The following is a 26,060-nucleotide window of genomic DNA, read 5'->3' on the forward strand; positions in this document are numbered from 1 at the left end:
GTTTAAGAATGAAAAGTAAAGGATGAAATTAGAACTATTTTAAAGTTGTAGCCTAGTACCTGATATGCAGAAGGTGTTCCATAAATATTAACTGAGATAATGATAATATTCTAAGAATTTCATAAGAATCATGTTTTACAAATTTTATTGACTGAAGATTAATGAGTAGCTAACGTTTCTGAACTCAATTCTTTACTTAAGAAGCTAATTTTCACCTCTGTGCAAGTTTTTGAGCTGAAGGTATTATAACAATCTTAGACAAATCACCACTATCAACTAGATTGCAGTTATCAATTCCATACAAATCATTGTTCCTGAATGTATATGGCATAAAAAATATAATAGAATCAAGCTTCCTTGGCCAGTCGTAGTGGCTACTCACATCTGTAATCCCAGCACTTTGGGAGAACAAGGCAAGAGGATCACTTGAGGCCAGAAGTTCAAGACTAGCCTGGGCAACATAGTGAGACCCCTGTCCTTACAAAAAAATAAAAATAAAAAAATTAGCCTGGCATAGTGGCATGAACCTGTAGTCCTAGCTACTAGGGAGACTGAGGTGAGAGAACCACTTGAGTACAGGAGATTGAGGCTGCAGTGGGCTATGATCACACCACTGTGCTCCAGTCTGAGCAACAGAAAAGAATCAAACTACCGTCTACTTTTAATTATTGTATTTTTGTTTTTTAAATATTTGAAATAAATTGATTTCAGTGTTTTCATGCATTGACTATTAATATCAATTTGTAGCCAAATTTGGATTGCTACGTAACTATACTTTTTTTTTTTTTTTTTTTTTTTTGCAGTTTTGCCATTGCCACTAGCACGGACTTGTGATGATTAATGCTGGTGTTTTTTTTCCTTTTCTTCTCACAGATGTTGAATGCTGTTTTTTAAAGCTTTTCCCCCTATTTTGATGCATCAGATAAGGTACATTCTTGGAATGATGAACACCCCCTGACTTAAAATTTAACCAATGTTGTGAAATTCCCCATCATTTTAAATTAAATACAAGCTGTTTTCAAGTCAGTCATTTTTAGATTATGGCTCTAAAAATAAATGATTACCATGGCCTTAGTGCATTTTCTGCTCACACAAGTGAGCAATAAGGACAAATGATTCCTTAGGATACAGTAAATACAGCAGAATTTATGTCAGTGTATCTCCATTATGTCTCATAAAAATGCTAAGTGGTATGTGTGTGTGCAGCCAAGTCTGCTATACAACTTGCGTAATACAGTGGTGATTTTACTAACCACACAGGAGGTTTCTTGGCTTTGGAAATAAGAATGGTTTTTTGTTGTTGTTGTTTTTAATATCATAAGCTATGAAAGCAATCTTCCATCAAATATTCAAATGTAAACTGTTGACTTGCATTCAGACCTGCAAGCTGTATGGTGGACTTTGTAAGCTTCTTTTTGAAATTCGATGTTTCCAGGAAAGCACAAAAGGAGAAAGGAGGTACAATAAGGGGAAACAAAGTCACTGTTCCCCAGTTCTTTTTACTTGATCTTCTTCCTTTACTTGACTTTCCTTCCACTACTTGAGCATAATCGGTTTTAATATCCGTAAGCATCTGGGGAGTCACCTGGGCTTTTAGTGACAAAAGTCTGTGGGCGAAGCCCCTCTGAGAAGAGAACTCTGCTCTCTTGGCCTTTCAGAGGTAGGCAGATCTCGGCAACCGGTTTCTATGGACCGAGGACGCGTTGCTAAGGGACTGAAGGGTGGGGGCGGGGCGCGTAACCCGCGGAGCCAGAAGAGGGAGGAAAGGAGATGAGGTTTGTTTCAGGGTGCGGAAGCGCTGGAAAAGCTGAAAATCAAAATTTGTACCAGGGTGGGAGGCGAAATAGGAAAAACATCGTTTTACGTAAACGGCCTTTCTGTCCCCGGAGTCGATGGGACGTTCTCCAGCGGGGCCTGGACGGGGAGAGTGTGGGTGAGGTCCGGCAAGTGTGGGGCCGCGGCGGGAGGCGGGCCCGGGGGGCTCTTCCAGGTTCGCTAAAGAACCTCCGCATCTTCTAAACTAAATATTAATGAACTTCCTCAATGTTGCCCTTAATTTTGCTTTCCCATGAAACGACCATAGGCATTGAACGTTTGAGTCGGGCTGCCTATGTTTCCAGCGAGATGGAGGCGCCTGGGGGAAGGTGACTCGGGCGGGGCAAGAGATGCGAGGGGCGCTGGGGGCCGCTTAATTGATACATTTCCAAATTGACGACTCCCAACCTCCTGGAATGGATGGTGGAAGCTGATTACCCCTGCGGTAATTGTGCTGGGATTTCGAGCTGGCTAATCAATTCTTCCAATCATTATCTGATTAGTCGCCCATAATAATACTCCACAGTCCACGTACATCATACTTTTACAATTCCTTAATAGTTTTTCATATAAACTTCCCTTCCAGGCCGGCGCGGTGGCTCACGCCTGTAATCCCAGCGCTTTGGGAGGCCAAGGCGGGCGGATCACTTGAGGTCAGGAGTTAGAGACCAGCCTGGCCACAGGGGCGAAAACCCGTCTCTACTAAAAATACAAAAATTAGCCAGGCATGGTGGTGGGCTCCTGTAGTCCCAGCTACTCGGGAGGCTGAGGCAGGAGAATCGCTTGAACCTGGGAGGCGGAGGTTGCAGTGAACTGAGATCGCAGCCACTGCACTACAGCCTGGGTGACAGAGTCAGTGAGACCGTCTCAAAAATAAAAATAAATAAATAAGGGACAAGAAAATTCATAATGCGGAACTAAGCACATAGGTCGGGTTTTTAAATTAGTTCTCAGTGCCTGGGCTGTACTAGCTTGCTGGGACTGCCATGACAAAACATCACAGACGGAGTGGCTAAACAACAGAAATTTGTTTTCTTACAGTTCTAGACACTAAAAGTTGGAAATGAAGGGGTGTGCAGGGTTGTTTTCCTCAGAGGCCTCACTCCTTGGCTTGGGATGGTGGCTGCCTTCTCACTGAATCTTCACAAAGACTTTCCTCTGTGTATCCTCGGTGTCCCAATCTCCTCTTCTTATATGACACCAGTCATACTGGCCAGAGGCCTACCCTAACAACCCCATTTTAACTTTACTCTTTAAATGCTGTATGACCAAATACAATCACAGTCTGAGATCCTGGGGCCTAGGACTTCAACATATGAATTTAGGGGCAACATAATTCAGCCTATAATATGGGCCATTTATCAACATTTTAGATTTAAAGAGAAAAGATTCCCCTAAGTCTATCCTTGGAATGTGAGATGGAGATAACTCAGCCAGCTATCTAATTATTGAGTACACATTAATCATTTAACAGATGAAGTGAATCCTTACTGTGATCTCAATAGTGGACTGGGTCAGATAAAAGTGTAAGCAGTGGCCTCGTCCTCAAGGAGCAAGCATTTGAACTGATAAAGCCACATAAGGGAAGTGAATTTTAATTTAAGCCTGCATTTTCTAGATAATTTCTCAGGCCTTTAGTTTGTGACTTTAGAGATTCTTAGTTTTCCTGAGTTGTTTAGAACTTGCTGAAGAACTCTCAGCTGAGCCTATTATATTGACGACACTGGGTTTTGTCATGTTTTGTTTGTTTGTTTTTAGTCCCAAAGGTGCTGTTAAAATAAAATTGTTCTCTTAAAATATTTAAGACATTTTTATTTTAGATATGACTTAGTCTCTGATATGCTAATAATATTGACCTACAATTTTTGTTGTGAGCAAGTCTTTGCAGTGAGGCCTGTAGATGATTCACTGTGAGAGTAATTGGGAATTCATTCTGCCCCAATTGGCATGGCCTCTATTTCATTGTGTTCTTTAAAAACAAACAAACAAACAACAGCAAAAAACTGTCACTACTGAGCTGGAAATTAAGAACATAAATCCAAGTTTCCTTTCAAAACAGTTTTACCAACTTTAGATTGGCAATAACCCCATTTTATAATAATTCACTCAACTTTTTATTTCATCTTCCAGTAAATCATTATGAAGTAACATCATTTATTACAGATAAACTAGGATTACTCTTCCTAAAAATTTATATTCAGAGACATCTCCAAATTAAATTGTAATTTTCAAATCCCCGTTAGATGTAAAACGCTTTGCCTGAGGCTGAGAGTCGGAGGTGGGTAAGTCAGTTTTTGCTTTAAATGAGCTTTCAACTCAGTGAGGAAGAGATCTGCCAAAGAGTAAACCTCTTTTTTTTTTTCTGAGATGGAGACTTGCTCGTCACCCAGGCTGGAGTGCAGTGGCACGATCACAGCTCAGTGCAACCTCTGCCACCTGGGTTCGGGTTATTCTCCTGCCTCAACCTCCAAAGTAGCTGGGATTACAGGCGTGCGCCACCATGCCCAGCTAATTTTTTTTTGTATTTTTAGTAGACACAGGGTTTCACCATGTTGGCCAGGCAAGTCTCGACTCCGGACTTGAAGTGATCCACCTGCTTCAGCTTCCCGAAGTGCTGGGATTACAGGCGTGAGCCACCACGCCCAGCGAGTAAACCTCTTAAAACCTGGTGTGGTGGCTCTTGCCTGTAATCCCAACTACTCAGGAGGCTGAGAGGCTAGAGGATTGCTTGAGGCCAGGAGCACACAACAAATAGACTGTCACCGAGACAAGGAATGAGATGACGCCAAGGAAAGTTTCATAGAAGAAGTAGTCATGACTGGGCACTGTAATCCCAGCACTTTGGGAGGCTGAGGTGGGCGGATCACAAGGTCAGGAGTTTGAGACCAGCCTGGCCAATATGGTGAAACCCCATCTCTACCAAAAATACAAAAATTAGCTGCGTGTGGTGGCGGGCACCTGTAATCCCAGCTACTCAGGAGGCTGAGGCAGGAGAATCGCTTGAACCTGGGAGGCGGAGGTTGCAGTGAGCCAAGATTGTGCCACTGCACTCCAGCCTAGACTGCGAGACTCCATCTCAAAAAAAAAAAAAAAAAAAAGAAGAGGTAGTCTTCATACTGTATTTGATAAAGAGTAGGCTTTTGACTGGAAGACATGTGGGAGAACATTCTGAGTAGAAGGAAATCCATGAGTGAAGGGTGTGCTTGGGAAAAGAGCAGAACGTGTCCAGGAAGTAAGAGTGGTAGAAAATGGTGGAACAGAAAGGGGTAGGATGAATAAACTAGAAAGGTGGGTTGAGCCAGATCCTGGACTATCTTTTCTTGAATGGTCTCATATGTCATCTGAAGAGTTTGGGTATTCTTCAGGTTATGAGAGCAAGCCAAGATTTGTGGGCAGGAACTGGTCCTGATCAGTGTCCTGTTTAAGAAAGACAGCTCTGATGGCATTGTGTTTGTTTGTTTTTTGATTTTTGAGAAAGAGTCTCGCTCTGTCACCTAGGCTGGAGTGCAGTAGTGTGATCTTGGCTCACTGCAACCTCCACCTCCCAGGTTCATGGGATTCTCCTGCCTCAGCCTCTAGAGTAGCTAGGATTACAAACATGCACCACCATGCCCGGCTAATTTTCTTTTCTTTTCTTTTTTTGTATTTTTCTTTTTTTAATAGATTTCATCATGTTGGCCAGCCTGGTCTCAAACTCCTGACCTCAAGTGATCTGCCTGCCTCAGCCTCCCAAAGTGCTGGGATTACAGGTATGAGCCACTGCGCCCAGCCCATTTAATATCGTCTTGATTCATTTTGCATTAAAAGATTAGTAGTTTATGCAAAGTAGTTGGGGAACACCATCATATTAGTACTGATGTTCCTTTGCTCTGAGCATTTATTTGAGGAGACACAAAATAGGCCCTTGATGAACTTATGAAATATAATGATGAAAGCAAGCAAGTTAATCTATAGTGTTTCCTCACCTCCACTTTTTCCCAGGGCCATTTATCCATTAGGCACCATTGGCACATTGCCAAAGACCGATGGGAGAAAATAATTTGCAAACTGAAAAAATTGTATTAGTTCCAAAATATGAAATTAATACTACAAAACTAGCATTCAGTCAATTTCATTAGCTGTCAAATTTAGTATTCATAAAACTGTTGTTGACCTTGAAAATAATTGGTTAGTTTTTCTCACTTCAAAAAAATTCATGATCTGCACAGTGATTTTCCAGAAATCATTCATAGCCAAATAAATTACTCTTAGCAAAATATTTTTAAAGCAAAAACATAAAAATTATTTCATGCTATGGTTAACTGTATATAGAAAAATACAGCTGTGTGTGCATGTGAGTGCGTGTGCGTGTGCGTGTGTGTGTGTGTATAATGGGGTGACATTTTGCCTCTTAAAATGTCCTATGTGGTATTGAAGACGGGGTGACTAAAAGTGAGAGGTGTAGGACACCTTACTCTAAAAATATCTGCTTTCTGTTCTTTCTCACAAGTGAGCAGCATTGTTTCAGCTGGCCCTCATGTAGTTTATACCTTCCCCAAACTGGGAAACTCATGCACCTCAATACATTGATTCTTCCAGTTATTTACCTGTGTCTTGCTGAAAAATAGAAATCTTTGTCTCCAGTAAAATAAACTTAGGTGGGGAATATGAGAGCCTTCTCCCTCCCCTTGAACTCGTATTATGTTTAAGGGAAACACAAAAGCTAAAACTCCTTGGAGAGTTTTAGTTTAGTTTAGTTTTACAAGAGGGACGTCTCTTGGGTCTGAAAAGAAAATATGTCCACATAATCATAATGTATATTCTCTTTCAAAATCTGTCCCCTATTGTCCTGTAAGAAACCCAGAAAGTCATCAGCATTCACATTATGCTAATATCTTTACCCTGTCAATGTGAAGTAAAATATAGAGACTAATCTCTAAAATCAAAATGTTTATTTGGGAGGAAATAATTGCAATTAGGGCATACACACAGAGCAGTAGTCTCCAGTATATTCTGAAGAACAAAGAATAGATTAGAGGTTTTATAAAACCAGGAAATGTTACAAATTGGCACTAGTGAGGTTTTGAGGCACTGACAAGATTGGTAAGTGAAGGCTGTGGGCAAAATTGGTTTAGAGTTGCCACAGGTCTTTTCAGTAGCTATTAGATACAACTGGTTTAGGTTACAGCAGTCAATTTCAGCTGCCAGACTTGCAGAAGGGCTGCATTTTTGGAGCGATGTTCTGTGCCCTGAGTGTTTTCTCTTACCCTGGCTTCTCACTGTGTTTTAGTTAGGTACCGCAAGAGTGACCCATTTGATATGATCAGCTTTCAGAATCCTGGATCTCTCCTTCCCCAGTGTGCAACCTGAGGTTGTGTGGTTCATCACAAGGCAGGCTATCTGCTTGCATCCCCATGGCCCAGAATTTCCTCTGTGTAATTTTTTTTAAAGAAATGGGGTCTTGCTCTGCCTGTCACCCAAGCTGGGGTGCAGTAGCATGATCATAGCTCACTGCAGCCTCAAACTCCTAGACTCAAATGATCCTTTTGATTCTCCCACCTCAGCCTCCCCAGCAGCTGGGACTATAGCTGCATGCTACTGTGCCTGGCTACTTTTTTTTTTTCTTCTGGAGATGAGGTCTTGTTATGTTGCCCAGAGTGGTCTCAAACTCCTAGGGTCAAGCAATCCTCCTGCATCAGCCTCCCAAGTAGCTGGGATTATAGGCATGCACCACCACACCCAGCATGTCTGTATAATTTCTTTATCACACTGGACTACATCATGTGATGGAGGGAAAATCTGGATGTAGTGATGTGATACAAGGCATGCTGGGATGGGATGTCACTCAGTGCATGAAGAATTCATACTCAGGGCAATGTATGGTGAAGGAAAAAAGAGTAAAAAAAAAAAAGCTGAAAGAAACCAATTACAAAATAATGTAAACTCTTGGCGTAGGATCCTGAATCTTTCTCCTTTCATGAACTGTTGTCTCCATGTGGCATTGCTGGAATAATATACAATATAGGAGAAATATCGTAGATTCTTTTGAGCTGGAAAGAACCTTAGTATTAACATTAATGTTCATTGAAAACATTGGTGATTCTGTGCTTTCTGTGAACCATGTAACTTTTACACTTAAATGCCACTGGAGCCCATTTAATTCAGTGAGCAAAAATATACTGACTGCATGGTCATCTACACATTTTTTTTTTCTTTTTGAGACAGAGTCTTACTCTGTCCCCCAGGCTGGAGCACAGTGCCGTGCCATCTTGGCTCACTGCAACCTCTGCCTCCTGGATTCAAGCGATCCCTCCTCAGCCTCCCAAATTGCTGGGATTACAAGCATGTGGCACCACGCACAGCTAATTTTTGTATTTTTAGTAGAGACAGGGTTTCAGTATGTTGGCCAGGCTGGTCTTGAACTCCTGACCTCAAGGGATCTGCCCACCTCGGCCTCCCAAAGTGCTGGGATTACAGGCATGAGCCACTGTGCCTGACCCATCTACTCAATTTTTAAAATAAATAAATAAATAAAGGGAGTTTTGGGTTGATATTCCTGGATTCTTGCCTCCACTCTGCCCTATTTCTATTACACTAATAGGGTACTCTGTGGCCTTCAGTTTTCTCATCTGAAGACGTAATAAATTAGACCAGGTTCTGATGTCTCATACAGCTCCCTAAGCTTAATATGGACTGCTTGACCTCAGATGAGACTATTAGCAATATTAATTAACTAGGAAATATGAACTATTATGGCAATGGGACCTAACCAGCTTAGTTGCTGCTACTTATGTGTGACTAATTGCCTGCTACATGCTGTTAACAGTCTTGGATCATTGACCAATTTAATTTGAAGCAATTAATTATATAAATATGAGTTCCTTGTGTTTACTTTCATTAAAATTATATCATGACAAAAAGAAAACAGATATGTCCAAAGTCCTACTCCTGGCCAGGCACGGTGGCTCATACCTGTAATCCCAGCATTTTGGGAGGCTGAGACAGGTGGATCACTTGAGGTCAGGAGTTTGAGACCAGCCTGGCCAACATGGTGAAACCCCGTCTCTACTAAAAATACAAAAATTAGCTGGGCGTGGTGGTGCACACCTGTAATCCCAGCTACTCAGGAGGCTTAGGCAGGAAAATCACTTGAACCCAGGAGGTGGAGGTTGCAGTGAGCCAAGATCACACCACTGCACTCCAGCCTGGGTGACAGAGTAAGACCCTGTCTCAACAACAACAACGACAAAATTAAGTCCTACTCCTAGCTTGATATATTTTTAATTAAAAAAATTTAAAAAGAAAATAGATATAAGTCAAGCCACATGGTCTTGCTTCAAGTATAAGTCACATATGGTTCTCATGGTAATCGTGAACTTTCTCCCCCTCACCTTTATCATAAATTTAAAAATTCATGGGGCCTATACATATCTGGGAGTTCTGATCATATAGCCTTCAATTGAAAAAACTTGGGTACATTTACAATTCTATGATTTACTGTATGATTTAAACAATTCTATTATTTACCTAAAACAGTAATGTAAAAGTGAGTCTTTTGAAAACTTATGCCTAGTTATATGTTTAAATTTGAATTGATTTATTCTTCTTCCTCATTTTAAAATAGGAATTTAGTGATTGACGATGGCAGAAAAAATCTTAGAGAAGTTGGATGTCCTTGATAAGCAAGCAGAGATAATCTTGGCCAGAAGAACAAAGGTTTGTGAAGTATAAGCTACAATTCAGTTTAATCATTAACAGGTTAACATTTCAAATGGGAATAATTTTACTTTTTAGCTAATGATACATTAATATGATATAAACTAATTTGTAAAAAGCAACTAATTATACTGGATGAAAAGGTAATGTATACAAATATAAAAATTTTATTGCTGAGTAGTATTCCATTATATAGATGTACAAAGTTTCAACCAATCATCCAATGAAGGGCTTTCGGATTGTTTTCACGATTTTACTAGTAAAAATAAAGCTGCTTAAAAAATAAAATAAAGCTGCTATGGACATTTGCATCCAGGTTTGTATGAACATGAGTTTCCATTTCTCTAAGGTAAATGCGTGAGAGTGTGATTGCTGGTGCGATCTTTCTCTTAACTTTAGCAAGATCAAAGCCGCAAGATTTGGTTTGAGTTCCTCCAGTCCAGTGGGTTTCTCCTCCCTGCACCTCAGCCCCGAAACCACCTCCGGGAAGTAAGCTGGGCTATTAGAGGGTGGACCTCAGTTATTTCCCTTCTTTCAGCGATCTGTCCTACTCTAACAGCTGGGGGCAGTTGTTTTCATATATTTTGCCTGAGCTCCTAGTTGTTGAGAGCAGGAGACTAATTCCCATAGTGCTTCATCTATTGGCAGAAGCAAAAGTCCCCCATATCCTTTGATTTTGCTTTCAGGGTTTTCATCTCTTTATTCTTTTGTGCTATGCTCTGAGATAATTTTTTAGAGAAAACTTTCAGCTCCTTTACTCACCTTTTAGCTAGATCCTTTTTCTTCTTCAATCCATTTGTATAAGGATTTTAACAAAGTCCTCTTTTGATTACTTTCTTCACTCTGTTTCTGGCTCTCACAACTAGAGGAAGATTGGTGTGATTCATCATGTGTGTGGCTACAGGAAGAGGAGCAGGCTGGAGGGACATGCCTACTATGGTTCCAAGAACTCTATGTATCTAAATATGTAGGTCTTACCTTAAATTCTGTACTTTAGAATTAGGAGGGAGCCTTAATAATCCTCAAGTCCTACCCCCACATTTTACAGATGGGAAAAGAATGACTCAGGTCACACAGCAAAGGCATAAAAACAGTTGGTGCACTAGACCCCCAATTTTCAATCTGTACTATTTTTCCATTATTGCCTGCCACCTAAATTCTGTGTGTGGGTGGTGCGTGTGTGTGTGTGTAAAGTGAGACTTTTTTTCTTTCCACCTAAGATTTTCCCCATATAAAAAGTACTTTTTTTCTTCACTTTCGGCTTTGCTGCAGATAAACAGGCTTCAGAGTGAAGGAAGAAAAATGACTATGGCTATACCCCTGACATTTGATTTTCAGTTGGAATTTGAAGAAGCTCTTGCTACATCCGCATCTAAGGCAATATCAAAGATCGAAGAAGACAAGTCATGCAGCATTACAAAATCAAAAATGTAACTATCATAACCACCTTAAATTTTCGGTTCAGAATTGTTTGTTTGTTTGTGAAACAAGGACTCACTCATTGCCTAGGCTAGAGTGCAGTGGTGCAAACATGGCTCACTGCAGCCTCAACTTCCCAGGTTTAGGTGATTCTCCTACCTTGGCTTCCAGAGTAGCTGGGACTACAGGCATGCACCACCATGCCCGGCTAATTTTTTGTATTTTTAATAGAGATAGGGTTTTCCCATGTTGCCCAGGCTGGTCTTGAACTCCTGGCCTCAAGAGATCCACCCACCTAGGCTTCCCAAAGTACTGGGATTACAGGCATGAGCCACCTCACCTGGTCCAGTTCAGAGTTTTAAAACATTACTTTATGTCTGTCTTAGATTATGCAATGTATATTAAATGAAAGTTTTATGGCATATTTTATAAGGGTTATGAGTTAAAATATACTAGATTAGCTTTTTGAATATTCCTAGTTTATAAAATATTTATTATGTATAATATTTTACTAGTGTAGATGGTAATTACAATTGTGAATTTTTAAAGGAAGGCTTTTCTTGAGCTCAATTATATTGCCCCAAATTAATGTCAGGATTTATTGCAAACTTTAACTGATATGCTTAAGAAAAAGTCTGCCTAGAAAACTAAGTAAGGCAATTTCTCTGTGCACTTAAAAGGGATAGCCTAAATATGTCATACTTGGTCTTTCACTGGCGTTTAGTACATGCATAATGCTATAAAATTTTTCCAAGCACATCAGAATTGTAAAGGAGAGTTCGGAAAAAAGAAGTACAAAGATGTGGAATCAATAGAACTTCAAATTAATTGGACATCAGTAGTAGTGTGGATACTGTCCTTATCTCATTTATTCTGGGTAACAAGTTTTCCTCACTTGTTCTCTGCCTAAGTACAAAGCACTACTGTGCACCCAGTTACCAAGCCCAAAAACTCACAGTCATCGTATTAAATGGGGTACAGTAGTGATGAAGAGCACAGGCTCTGAAATCAGACTGCTAAGGTTTAAATCCAGCCTTGCCACTTGTTAGCTATGTGACCTTGATTTTCACACATAGTTTAGATAGGCAGCAGCTATGACACTGCACTAGGCAGCCCACATGAGCACTATGACATCTGTGGGCCGGGCATGGTGGCTCACGCCTGTAATCCTAACACATTGGGAGGCTGCGGTGGGCGAATTGCCTGAGGTCAGGAGTTTGAGACCAGCCTGGGCAACATGTTGAAACCCTGTCTCTACTAAAATATATTTTTAAAAAATTATCTGGGCTTGGTGGTGCATGCCTGTAGTCCCAGCTACTTGGGAGGCTGAGGCATGAGAATTGCTTGAACTCGGGAGGCAGAGGTTGCTGTGAGCTGAGATTATGCCACTGCACTCCAGCCTGGGCAACAGAGCAAGACTCCATCTCAAAAAACAAACAAACAAACTATGACATTTGCATCTAAGACCACTCCTACTTACTTACATTTTCATGTAAGTATTCTGATTAAGGCCTACCACCCGATTGTCTCGAAGTAGCTTTCTTCATGCAACAGTTTTGTTTGCTCAGAGTGAAATAAACTTTTTTAGCCCAATGCTTTAGTGCAGTTTTACAGATGAAAAACCTAAGTCTGGGTGAGGTTAAACAATTTGCACAAGGTCACACAGCTGACAAATTGCAAGGCTGGATTTGAATGTTAGAAGTCGGATTTCAAAGCCTGTGTTCTTCATCACTACTGTACCCCATTCAATAGGATGCCTGCAAGCTTTGGGACTTGGTAACTAGGTGCGTTGTAGTGCTTTGTACTTAGGCAGAGACCAAATGAGGAAAAGGAGATTGGGGTAGATAAGAGGATCAAAGTGAGAAGGGCTGGGATTTATTTTGTAGATGTTAAGTTTTAGATGCCCATAGGCATCTAAACATTCAGGTAGAGATATCTGGAAGAAAGCTGGACAAACAAGTCTAAATCTAAAGTAAAAAAACCATTATTTGTATAGCTAATATCTGTCATTTTCATGTAAGTATTCTGATTATGGCACAAAATACAACTCACTCAGATTTTTGTTATTTATGATTTACCAGGATATCAGAACATGTTTCCATGTAGAAATGTAAGATAAGAAAAAGAGTTTGTTTCTAGCACAAGTAAATACATATCAGTAGTTTATATAATTTAGCTTTATCACAAACTTCTTACATTATTACCTTATTTCTTATGTAGACACAGCCAATAATTCTGCTTCCAAATAATTTATAGAACTATCCATAGTGAAATGGAATATTTTAGAAATACACAGAAAAACATTGCATAAAATGGAAGTTGAGAATGTGGAGAAGGGAAAATGTATGTCATATTATGATTTTTATATTTTATATTTACATGTTATATATGCCTTTGTGTAGCAGTATAGTATATGACTAATGACTCATTAGACACATTTAAAGGTAACATGCAATGTTTTATGGCATTATTTCCCAGGATTATACTGTTGCTACCCTTTCCTGCCTGATAGGATTATTTTCTAAGTAACTTATACAGGCATCATTATCTTGTGTTACTGACAATATAACTCATCAATAACCGAGTAATGCTCGTTTTAAGTGTAACCAGGATGACTGGGATGTTTGGGACTAGAGGCAAAGCCAGAGTCTTAAGTATAAAAAACAAACAGGCACATATTTCTAAGATTCAAGGACCAAGTAAATTCTGTTTGATCAATATCCGTATGTTCAACACCAGCAAAAACCATGTGTCCAACCCCAGAAAAAAAAAAAGTACATAAAACATTCAAGAATTTACACAAGAACTAGGGTATAACTCTAGCCAAAGGAAATAAAATTTGTTTGAAATAATTGAGACGATGATCTTGAATATGTAGCTAAGTCCAAGCAGCAGCCTATCTAAACTATGGCATCTGCATCTAAGACCACTCCTATCTACTACCTGCCTGTCTCTCAGTAGCTTTCCTCATGCAGCAGTTTTGTACTATTCCTCAGACTGAAACAAACTTCCTTAGATATTGGTGAATTCAACCAAAAGATACAGTTCCTAGTAACACTCATAGTTTTAACACTCCCTGTATAATTTTTGTTTAATAAAATAGAATGCTTGGCTGAGTGGCTGTGGCTCACACCTGTAATCCCAGCCCTTTGGGAGGGTGAGAAAGTAGGATTGCTTGAGCCTAGGAGTTTGAGACCAGCTTGGGCAACATAGTAAGATCCTGTCTCTACTGAACACAATTTTTTTTTAAATTAGCCAGGCGTGGTGGTGCGCACTTATAGTTCCAGCTACTTGTGAGACTGAGGCAGGAGGATTGCTTGAGCCCAGGAGTTCGAGGCTACAGTGAGCTATGATCACACCACTGCACTCTAGCCTGGGCAACACAGCAAGACTCTATCTAAAAAAAAAAAAAAACCCAAATACAACTCTTTAAAATAGCAAAACATATTAATTACTTGCTATATTTAAAAATATAAAAACCCAATTAATTTATGCAAAAATGAAGAAATATAACAGATGTTGTAAATTGCTGTTTAATTCTCTGGACATATCAATCATTGTTATTTTATGTAGTCCCCTGTGGGTCTCTGTCTATTACCTTTTTTTGTTGTTTAGAAGCTTATTGTATTATCTCCTCACATGACTGGTTATTTTTCATTGAGAATGAGAAAATGCCATTGTAAAAGTATAGATATTTGAAGCTCTAGATGGTTTCTTCTCCAGAGAAAATTTGTGCTGGCAAATGACTAGGCTGGGGGCATCAGCAATCCTAGATTCGGTAGAGATCGTTCAAAACTAGACTTCTATTCTTTTGAGGGCTTGTCTATATATTGCTCTCCATTAAATAGGTTACGAACTATAAACCTTTGGGGTCCCAACCCAAGTCCGAAGGGTATTCTAGGACCTTTCTTCAGTGGGCACTGAATTTCAGTTTGTTCCCATAGCCCTATAAGTTTGCTAAAAGCAACACAGGGCTTTTCGATCTCTCCTGCTGATTTGGAATTGGCAAACATTCAGGTCCAAATGCCATTCTTAACTGAGCTTCACTCTTCTTACAGCTCTTGGCCCCTCAAATCCTTACTGCTTTGGGAGCTCTCGGGTACATTCAAATATTTTGATATTTTGTCCAGCTTTTCTAGTTGTTCTCAGCGGGATAGCTAGTCCAAATCACCAGCTTCTATTTCCAGAAGTGGAACCCAAATTGCTATTTAGTGTAATATAGTTGACCCTTGAACAACACAGGTTTGAACTACTTCGTTCCATTTATATGTGGGTTTTTTTCAATAAATACATTCAGGCTTCCATATCAGTAGGTTCTGCATCTACAACCAAACACACATTAAAATTAAAAATACAGTATTTGCAGGATAAGAAACCACGTATATGTGGAGGGCCAAATTTTATTATTCAGGGGTTCTGTAGGGCCGACTGTGGGATTTGAGTATGCTGAATTTTGGTCTGGGTGCAGATGTGTTTTCTTTTCTTTCCTTTTTTTTTTTTTTTTTTTTTTTTTTTTTTTTTTTTTTTTGAGACGGAGTCTCTCTCTGTCACCCAGGCTGGAGTGCAGTGGCATGATCCCGGCTCACTGCAAGCTCTGCTTCCCGGGTTCACGCCATTCTCCTGCCTCAGCCTCCCGAGTAGCTGGGACCACAGGCACCCGCCACCATGCCTGGCTAATTTTTTTGAATTTTTAGTAGAGACGGGGTTTCATCGTGTTAGCCAGGATGGTCTTGATCTCCTGACCTCGTGATCTGCCCGCCTCGGCCTCCCAAAGTGCTGGGATTACAGGCGTAAGCCACCGTGCCCAGCCTGCAGATGTTTTTTCAAAGCACTCCATGTGATTTTAATACACAGCTAGCAGTTTAAGAAGCACTACTACAGGCCTCTTTATTTCTCGCTCCCTCAATCAAGAGATCCCAATATGACAGCCTATTTGCCACTCATTCACTGCAAATGGATCATCTCTGTCACTGTCTGATATTACCTGAGACTGAAATAGCATGAGTTTCTGAGATGTGGAAGGAATCTACACTTGCCATAAAGAGCAGTCAAAGAGAAATCACGGATCATTGAAGGGGACTCTTATTTGAAGGAGGGAGATGAAGCCAAACAATCAGAACAGGTGGCTCCTAATGAGTCTGACTTCATGGAAAGAACAGAAGAAAACTTTAGACAATATGTCTCTTAAGGATAGAAATAATCAGGGGAAGAAAAAGGACATTAAAAATAAGCATTTCTGAATCAAAAACTACAAAGAAAAATTAAAAATAGAATACAAGCTGAGTATGGTGGCTCACACCTGTAATCCCAGCTACTTGGGAGGCTGAGTCAGGAGGACTGCTTGAGCCCAGCACTTAAAGGCTGCAGTGAGCTATGATTACACCACTGCACCCCAGCCTGGGTGACAGAGTAAGACCCTGTCTCAAAAAAAAAAAAGAAAACTTAAAAAAAAAATAGAATATTGGTGAAAACTGGGTCAATAACGTAGAAGACCAAATAGAAGCACAATCTAGCAAAAATACAAAAAAAAAAGGAAGTCATATTGAAAAGAAACATTTAGTATGGTTTTGGGATACTCAATATGTAAGTATGTACTTAATACATAAATTAGAAGAGAGAGAAACAGATGGTTAGGAAATAAAGTAATATTAGAAAAAAAATGCCCATAGTTTGAAGATAGACTTGAAGTTTCAGATCAAAAGGGTCACCAAGTGCTAAACTTAAGGTAAAATTACTTAATTCCGAAAAACAAGTTAATTACAAAGGAAAAGAAATAAATTCAGTTTTATAGATCTCTCTGCACCTCCGAGGCTAGAAAACAGTAAATTATTTTCAACTTTTGAACAGCATGGCAATTGAGGAATTCTCTGTTTGTATGAAACATCATTTATGTATGAGAACAAAAGAGATTTTTTTGGACATGAAAGGTTTTAGAAAGTAATCTACCTATGTATTTCTTTTTTCTGAGAAAATTACATGGAAGAGTATTTTCCCAAATTAAAATTAAATATGAATAAAATAAAGATCCCAAGCTGGGTATCTTATTACAGAAAAAATATTTTAAAAATTATTCTGCGGTGCCACAGTGAAAGCTCTGGGATTCTTTCTCAAAGCGGCTTTCCTATAAAAACATAAAACATTCCAAAGAATTTCCAGCGAAGTAATCCATAAGCAATTTCTAGTTGGGAAGGGGGAGATTTCAGAGCAACCCCATGCTTCCATCTGAGCTTTACCCTTCCCGTGGGTTTCTTCCCTTTGCATGAAAGTGCCATTTCAATGACCCATCCCAGTGATAAGCAGTCACCTTCCTATAATTCTAGCTTATGCAACTCAAAATCAAGGCCTTTATGTATATTTCTCTTAGTTCAACTAAGACAGGGTATAATTTCACAGGGATTTTTTTTTTAAATGTAAGAACAAAAACGAGCAGAGGGAAGAGGGGATGAATTTTTTTAATGCAAAAGGACAAACCATTAAAATTTACAAAAAACAAATTTATGATGTTATACTGGTGAGCCCACCAAATTTATAATTCCAAATTCTATTTCTCATTTTCTATGAGAACCTAGAGCTAGGAACATTTTTTTTTCCCATAGGTTATTGGGGTACAGGTGGTATTTGGTTACAAGAGTAAGTTCTTCAGTGGTTATTTCTGAGATTTTAGTGCACCCATCACTTGAGCAGTATACACTGCACCCTATTTGCAGTCTTTTATCCCTCATCCCCTTCCCACCCTTTCCCACAAGTCCCCGAAGTCCATTGCATCATTCTCATGCCTTTGCGTCCTCATAGCTTAGCTTCCACATATCAGTGAGAACATACGATGCTTGGTTTTAGGAGCAAAATTTTTATTCCTAGCGCAGAGAACTGGTGCAGAAGATGATAATCTGGCTGCTCCTTTTTTTCTTTTCTTTTTTTTTTTTTGAGACAGAGTCCTGCTCTGTCACCCAGGCTGGAGTGCAGTGGTGTAATCTCGGCTCACTGCAACCTCCCTTTCCTGGGTTCAAGAGATTATCCTGCCTCAATCTCCTGAGTAGCTGGGATTACAGGTGTTTACCCCTGCGCCTGGATAATTGTTTGTATTTTTCATAGAGATGGGGTTTCACCATGTTGGCCAGGCTGATCTTGAACTCCTGTCCTTAAGTGGTACACTCTCTTTAGCCTACCAAAGTGCTGGGATTACAGGCATAAGCCACCATGCCTGGTCAGTATGGCTACTCTTATTGTTGAGTAATTAATAGTCCTTTGTCTCTGATCCAAGAGTCTCGTATCTTCTGCCAGCATTGATGAAACTGGCAGGCAAACTTGTTAGCTCGTAAGTAGGGTCAAATCTCAGACTCTTAGTGGTTTTTAACACCTACTTCTAGGGAAGCTTAGGAGTAGAATAACTGATACTTGGATCCTCCTTAAAAACTGTGGTAAAAGTAATTGTAGCTCAGTCCTCAGTGAGTTATAGAACACCCTTATCCAGGTCCCTGTCAGCCTAGAAGGAAACTTTATATCCATTTTATCGATCTTACAATTCTATCTGCTTCTAGATAGCAGAATTTATAATTTAGTTATACCTCAGCCAAATAAAAAACCTTAATCTATATAATAAAATGGAAACTTTAAAAAATATGACAAGAGACTATATAAACTAGAAAAGAAAGTCAAGATCAGTTGAGGACAGGATTTGTGTATAATTAATCTTATAAATCAAATGTATAATAGTTTTTAATTCAATACATTGCTTATAAACCATGTTAAGTATGCATTTGTTGGAGGACTAAAAAAAAGAAAAGCTGTCAATCTCCCAGTATGTTCACCAAACTTTGGCTTTCCTCTCATAAGCGCACTGAACTTTTTTTTTTTTTTTGAGATAGAGTCTTGCTCTGTTGTTGCCCAGGCTGGAGTGCAGTGGTATGATCTCGGCTCACTGCAACCTCCCTCTCCCGGGTTCAAGCGATTCTCTTGCCTCAGCCTCCTGAGTAGCTGGGACTACAGGCATGTGCCACCACACCCAGCTAATGTTTTGTAGTTTTAGTAGAGATGAGGTTTCACCATGTTGGCCAGGCTGGTCTCGAACTCCTGATCTCAGGTGATCCACCCGCCTTGGCCTGCCAAAGTGCTGGAATTACAGGTGTGAGCCACTGCACCCGGCCTAGCACACTGAACTTTTAAGAGTACTTGGGAAACTTAGTATGTTTAACACCTCCCAAAAGAATGTTAAAATGACCACAGTTTGCAAAATTGAAGAGAAAACAATGGCAACATAAAGGCACAATATTGGTAATGAAGAAGAAGCTATAGCCATGGATATGGAAGACATTAAAATAATTACAATGAATGCTTTGTGTAACTACATTGCTTTGACACATGGGTGCAGTAATGGATGAACTTTTGGGAAAATATGAAAGGGAAAAATCTCAACAAAAAAGAAAACATAAATAGATCAATAGCTGTAGAAAAATTTGAGGAAGCAGTCAAAGAATTCTTTTACAAAAGTACCACTTTGAAGCTGTGTCAAGGGTGAGTTTCTTTGTAGTTTCAAAGAACTATTTAAATAGTTTTGGAACATAGACAAAGGTGGAACAGTTCTCAGATCTTTTTTGCAAAGGTAGATTTGATCCTTAAGTCTGACCACAGGAATAGAAAGCAAATATAGATTTTTAAAGAAATATAAAATAAAATGTTGGTTTTAACTATTTCATTGCTTATTCTTGATTCAGGGACATAAAAACTTAAAGCAGGCCAGGCATGGTGGCTCACACCTGTAATCCCAGCACTTTGGGAGGCCGAGATGGCCTGATCACCTGAGGTCAGGAGTTCAAGACCAGCCTGGCCAACATGGTGAAACCCCATCTCTACTAAAAATACAAAAGTTAGCCAGGCATGGTGGCAGGCTCCTGTAATCCCAGCTGCTCAGGAGGCTGAGGCAGGAGAATAGCTTAAACCCTGGAGGTGGAGGTTGCAGTGAGCTGAGATTGCACCATTGCACTCCAGCCTGGGCACCAAGAGTGAAACTCCATCTCAAAAATAGTAATAATAATAAAGCAGTTTTATATTTCTCTAATTTCATCCTGATCACTTTGGTTAGTAAAAGTCTGTCCAACTTAGCATTTTGATTTCACCCCTCGTCATGGCTTTCCCGTCCCTATACAAGCCAGTCTGATGACACCGGGAGCTGAAATGGAGAGGAGTATGGCCAGCAATTTGATTATTCCTGTTCCCTCAACTGAGAGTAGGAGGTTGATATGGCCTTCTTCTAGCACAACTCCTCCTCACTCTTCTTCTAATTTCTTTTTTCTCTTATATGGGTACAGTGGTGTGCTAAAGCCAGCTCCTACCAATTCATTAGAGCTGCTTCTTGAATTTTCAGCAATTTTGTGAGATGTTTATTAAACACTCACCACTAATAATTAAATTATGTAAACTTAAAATTCAATGGCATACTAAAAATAAAGATAATACTCAAAACTCATCACTTCCTAATTATTGTACATTTTACTATTATCCATGGTTTTGAAGTTATTTACATCTACTATATCCATATGGTAGAAATTTGTATAACAGTATGCTACTACACATCTCTTCCAAATTTCACATTTAATTATATCACATTGGTAGAAATTGACAACAGAAGTATTTACACCACAGCAATTGGCAAACACTACAAATCAAGGCTTGAGTCATTGTCTGTCTAGATTTAAGAAAGTGAGGAAGAAAATGTTAATGATGAACATTAAACTTAAAAGTAAGTCTTACCAAAAAAAGTATGCCTTACCTATAGCCATTATGCTTTGAATAGCATGAAAAATAAGGAAATATTCAAAAACTATTATTTGGTTCAGCAAAGAAGTAGCTTACACCATTGATGAATGAGTAAAATTCCACATTAAAACTACACCCAAAGGCAAGGTTATTAAAAATTTACCAGCACATCCTCCTGTATGGGAGTAAAGGAGGAGGGAGAGAGAAGAAGACAAAATTTCTTATTTCTTTCTGGACACTGTTTCCAACTTTTCCCTTAGTCACCAATCATTTTCTGGCCAACTTTAGTCATAAAGAGCACATATGAGAGATCCTCAGAGGAACACATTCTCCAACCAAGGAGTGCAGCTACAACTCTTCAAATTCTCCATCAACTCCCATACTCTCCAATATACTCCACAATGTCTTCTGTGAAGGATCCCCAGGCTTGCAGTCAGCAATCTGGGTAGAGTATCAGCAAATTGACCCAAACACAATTACTACCTCAGTATCCATTTGATCCCCTATATTAGTCAGTTCAAGCTGCTATAAAGAATACCATACCCTGGGTGGTTTAAATAACAGAAATTTATTTGTCATAGTTCTAAAGGCTAGGAAGTCCAAGATAAGTGTCTGGTGAAGACACTCTTCCTGCTTTGCAGGCAGCTGTCTTCTTCTTGTATCTTCATATGGCAGAGAGAAAGAGACAGATAGCACCTCTCTCATGTCTTATAAGGGCACTAATCCCAATCATGAGGCTACACCCTCATGACCTAATTGCCTCTTAAAGGCTGTACCTCCCAAAACCATAACTTTGGGGATTTAGACTTCAATATATGAATTTGAAGGGGGGATGCAAATATTCAGTCTGTAGAATTCCACCCCTGTCCCCCCCAAATTTACATCTTTCTCACATGGAAAATACATTCATCCCATCCCAATAGATCCAAAAGTCTTAACTGGTTCAGCATCAACTCTAAAGTCCAAACTCTCATCTAAATATCATCTAAATCAGATATGGATGAAACTTGAGGTAAGAGTATCCTGAGACAGAATTTCTCTCCAGTTGTGAACCCGTGAAGGCAAACAAGTTGTTTGTTTCCAAGCTACATTGATGGGATAGGTGTAGGATAGACATTCTCATTCCAAAAGGGAGAGATAAATAAGAAGGGAGAAATGACAGGTCCTAAGTAATACTAAAACCATGCAAGCAAACTCTATGAGATCCTGAGGTTTGAGAATAATCCTCTTTGGTTCAAAGCTCTGCCTTCTAGATTCACTAGACTAGTGGTCCTGCCTCCAGAACGCACTCAGGCAGTGTTCTCACCTCTGAAGCTCTGCCTGGTGGGAGTTGCACACCCATGGCTCCACTGGGCAGGGGTCTTACCCTTTGAAATAGAAGTGGAGGCAGCCCTGTCCCCTGAGCACATGCCCTCTGGGCCTGTTGTGGGAGTGGCATCCCTGATCATCTTTGAATTGCTTTTGAGGTCCTTCTTCCCTTGTCTTGAAAAATAGTGCACAGTTATAGCTGAACAGCTGCATACAGTAGCTCTATGATCTGGTCCTGTAGAATCTAAGAAGTTCAACAGTTTTCTTTCATTTTGTCCCACTTTCTCTGTTTCCCTTAGTGCCAGCTGGCAGTGTTTCTGCTGGTATAATCCCATCTCTATTGCTGGCTTCTGTTGAGATGGCTGATTTGGTCCTTGGTACACATCCACACTGACCTACCTATCAAACAGTCAACTTACTATACCTTTAGTGTTCTCTCCCAAGCATACTTTTTCATTTTTTTGTTATATGGGCAGGCTGAAAATTTTTCAAATCTTTAACTTCTGGTTCCTTTTTCCTTAACAATTTCATCTTCAATTCATTTCTTTCCTCTTGCATTTTACTATAAACATCAGTAGGAACCAAATCACTCCTCAACACTTTGCTTAGAACCAACCTCAGCTAACTATCCAATTTCATTGCCTGCAAGTTCTACACTCCACAAAATACTAAAACACAAACACAATTAAGCCAAGTTCTTTGCCATTTTATGACAAGCACCACCTTTCCTCCAGTTTCCAATAACATGTTATTTACTTCCATCTGAGATCTCATCAGAATGGCCCTTACCATCCATATTTCTACCAACATTTTATTCATAATTATTTATGGATTCTCTAAGAAAATGGAAGCTTTTCTGTTTTCTTTTTGAGCCCTCACCAAAGTCATCTTTAATATCTCCTTCATGGCAATGTCAGCATTTTCTAGCATGCACTTCCAAACTCTTCCAGCCTCTACCCATTAACAAATTCCAAAGCCACTGCCACATTTTCAAGTATTTGCTACAGCAGCACCCCACTGCTCATTACTAATTTCTGTCTTAGTATGGGCTGCTACAACAGCACACCATAGCCTGGGTGGATTAAACAACAGAAATTTGTTTCTCACAGTTCTTGAGGCCAGGAAGTCCAAGATCAAAGTTCCAGCTGATTGGGTGTCTCATGAGGGTATTCTTCCTGGTTTGCAGACAGCTGTTTCTTTGTATCTTCACGTCATGAGGAGATAGAAAGGCAAATAGAGAGAGGGGGGAGAAGGAGTTAGACCAACTCTTCTTAGAAGAACACAAATCCTTTTCATGAGGCTATACCCTCATAACCGAATTACCTCCCAAAGCTCTCACTTGCAAATACCATAGCATTAGAGATTTAAGCTTCAGCGTTTGAATTTGAGGGGGATACAAACATTCAGTCCCTAGCATTTCCCCAGAAACTCAAGTATCCTGGCCATGCCAAACAGTGTGGTGCAGGGTGTCTACTTTACTTGCTTATTCCACTCACTCCAAATTTGACATAGGGCAAATCAGCAAGTGTGGTGTCTAACAGATGTGCAACAGAGGAATAAGATGCCAGTCTCTATGAGTGATTCTTTGGGAATTCCCTCATCAGTTTTGTGGAGGAAGCATCCCTGCCCCTCCCACATTGAGAAAAAAGGAAAAAGCCACAGCAGACCCTAACAGGTCAATGACTCACATTCTGATATTTTTCTTTTTTCCCTCACCAGTTTTCTTTTATTTGAAGGCCTAAAAGAATCTCTTGCTCCAAGTATTGGTGGATCTTTGTAGAATACAGAGTATGTATTGCTCCTTTTTACTCAGCTGTGGAGTAAAAAGTCACCTGGTCACCAATTTTAAGGCAATGGAATAATTGCCACTCAACAACTTATTTTAACAAAATGAAATCCAACACTATATTAAATAAATATTACTCCACTATGACTAAGTGGAGTAAATTTCAGGAATAAGAAAGAGTATCCTCATTTATTTTTATGACATTTTGTTGATCACTTTCTAAACTTTATTTTACATAATTCTTACAACAATCCCTTGAGGTAACTATTAACCTTATTTGACACATGAAGGACTGAGATTCAGAGTATTCAATATTCTATGGAAGTTCACATAGAGTCAAGATGCAAAGTAAGGTCTAACTTCAAAGCCTATGCTCTTTGGTTCACCACAAGGAAATTCACATCTGAATATCTTTATATATTCTGCAAATGAATTTGAAAAACATACTTTAGCAACATAAGTATTTTTAAGATAAGGATAAAATATTACCTCCTTAACAAGACTATATAGCCAGCATCATCCTTAGAAACCCTTGACTCATTCAAGTTAGAAACAGACCAATGCCCATTCTCACTAGTATACTACACTCTTCTAGAAGTCCTCCCCAATGATATTAAATAAGAACATAAGATACATTTTTTGAAAGGAACAGATACATTATTTTATGGAGATTACATAATTATTTATTAAAAGAGAGAACAAACTGAAAACCCATTAAAAAGTATAAGATGATAAGAAAGTTAAATAAAAATTTACCAAAAATCTTATGCATTCAATAATTTTTTTCTCTTTTGAGACAGAATCTCTCTCTGTCACCCAGGCTGGAGTGCAGTGGCACGATCTCAGCTCACTGCAACCTCTGCCTCCTGGATTCAAGCAATTCTCCTGCCTCAGCCTCCCCAGTAGCTGGGACTACAGGCACATGCCACCACACCCAGCTAATTTTTGTATTTTTACTAGAGATGGGGTTTCGCCATGTTGGCCAGGCTGGTCTTGAGCTAGAACTACTGACCTCAGGTAATCCACACCCCTCAGCCTCTCACAGTGTTGGGATTACAGGCATTAGCCAACGTGCCCGGCCTATTAGGCATTCAATGAATATTAAACATGTACTATGTACCATTCATGCTATAGGTGCTAAAATACCACAGTGAATAAAACACATAAATAGTGTGCCCTCAGAGTTTACAATCTAGGATAAGATGGGGAGAGAAATAATAAACTAAATAAACAAATGAATATATAATATAAATTTACCAGTGATGACTGCTATAAAGGAAAATATAGTAAATTAAGGGAATTAAAATCAACAGGGATTACTATTTTAGATGGGGGAAGTGAGGTGGGCTTGGAAGATCTTTCTGAAGAGGTGGAAATGTGAGTGGAGACTGAAATGAAAGAGTAGGCCACGTCAACCCCTTGTGGGGAGAATACTACAGGCAGAGGAAAGAGCAAGGTCCTTAAGTGGAGCCTAAATTCCTTTCCCTGAACCAAACAGCTAGAAAATTTGCTCAGCGTTCATGTGGAGCTGAGAGGTGAAGGGGTATGCAGACAGAGGCCTGGAGTGGCATTCAGTGGAAATTCTGCTACTTAGAAATGAGAACGGGGGAAAAGTTTCTGTCTGTTAGGGAGCATTTTGAATTTTAATCAAGTCTGATAGGAAACAGTTGAAGGAAATGATAGTCACATTTGTATTTTACAAGTGTTGCTATGGATGTATTGCGAAGAGAATGTTGAGGACAAGTGTAATATCAGGGAGAGCAAACAGAAGGCTAGAGACATATGGAAGGGGTTCAGATGAAAAATAAAGGGGTCTTGGATTTGGATGGGGGCAATGAGAAAAGAGGTGTTTGGATTTGGAATCTATTTCAAAGAAAGACACAGTATTTGCTAATAGGTTGGGAGTGGAAAAAGAGAGAAAGAAAGAAAAGACGTCTGCAAACTTTTTGGCCTAAGCCTCTGGTTGAATGGAGATGGGTGAGGAGAAGATCAGGAAGGGGGTGGTGGAATCAATAATTTGGTTTTGAGTATGTTAAGTTCGAGATACTTATAATTAAGCTAAGTGCAGGAGTCATGTGGGCAGTTGGATATATAAATCTGAAGTTCAGAGAAGAGGTTAGAGTCTGGACTATAAATCTGGGACATTGGCCTATAGACAACAGTTACAGTGTGGGACCAGCTTATACCAACTAAGGGTGAGTATCTGAGGTCTGAGGGCTGAGTCATGGGTTGTTCTAGCATTTCGAGGTCAGAAAGAGCATCAATCATGTAATACTATTAATTT

General features: G+C 39.6%; 1 protein-coding gene across 7 annotated transcripts in view; it reads left to right on the forward strand.

Annotated features, from left to right (window-relative positions):
* Positions 1–1,687: 1,687 nt before the first annotated feature.
* The window catches only part of C1H1orf141 (chromosome 1 C1orf141 homolog), a 48,760-nt gene continuing 24,387 nt past the window's right edge, over positions 1,688–26,060 (forward strand). For 2 of the 7 annotated variants that reach the window (XM_054533322.1, XM_024232937.2), the window contains exons 1-4: positions 1,688–1,775; positions 5,479–5,564; positions 9,419–9,510; positions 10,783–10,940. In XM_054533322.1, coding sequence (XP_054389297.1) covers positions 9,436–9,510; positions 10,783–10,940 — 233 coding nt within the window. In that variant the 5' untranslated portion in view covers positions 1,688–1,775; positions 5,479–5,564; positions 9,419–9,435. Of the gene's footprint in view, positions 1,788–5,478; positions 5,565–9,418; positions 9,511–10,782; positions 10,941–26,060 lie in introns of all 7 variants that reach the window. The other 5 variants (XM_054533333.1, XM_054533359.1, XM_054533354.1 and 2 more) reach the window with 4 other exon arrangements.

The sequence above is a fragment of the Pongo abelii genome, chromosome 1, assembly GCF_028885655.2.
Source record: "Pongo abelii isolate AG06213 chromosome 1, NHGRI_mPonAbe1-v2.0_pri, whole genome shotgun sequence".
Taxonomy (NCBI): Eukaryota; Metazoa; Chordata; class Mammalia; order Primates; family Hominidae; genus Pongo; species Pongo abelii.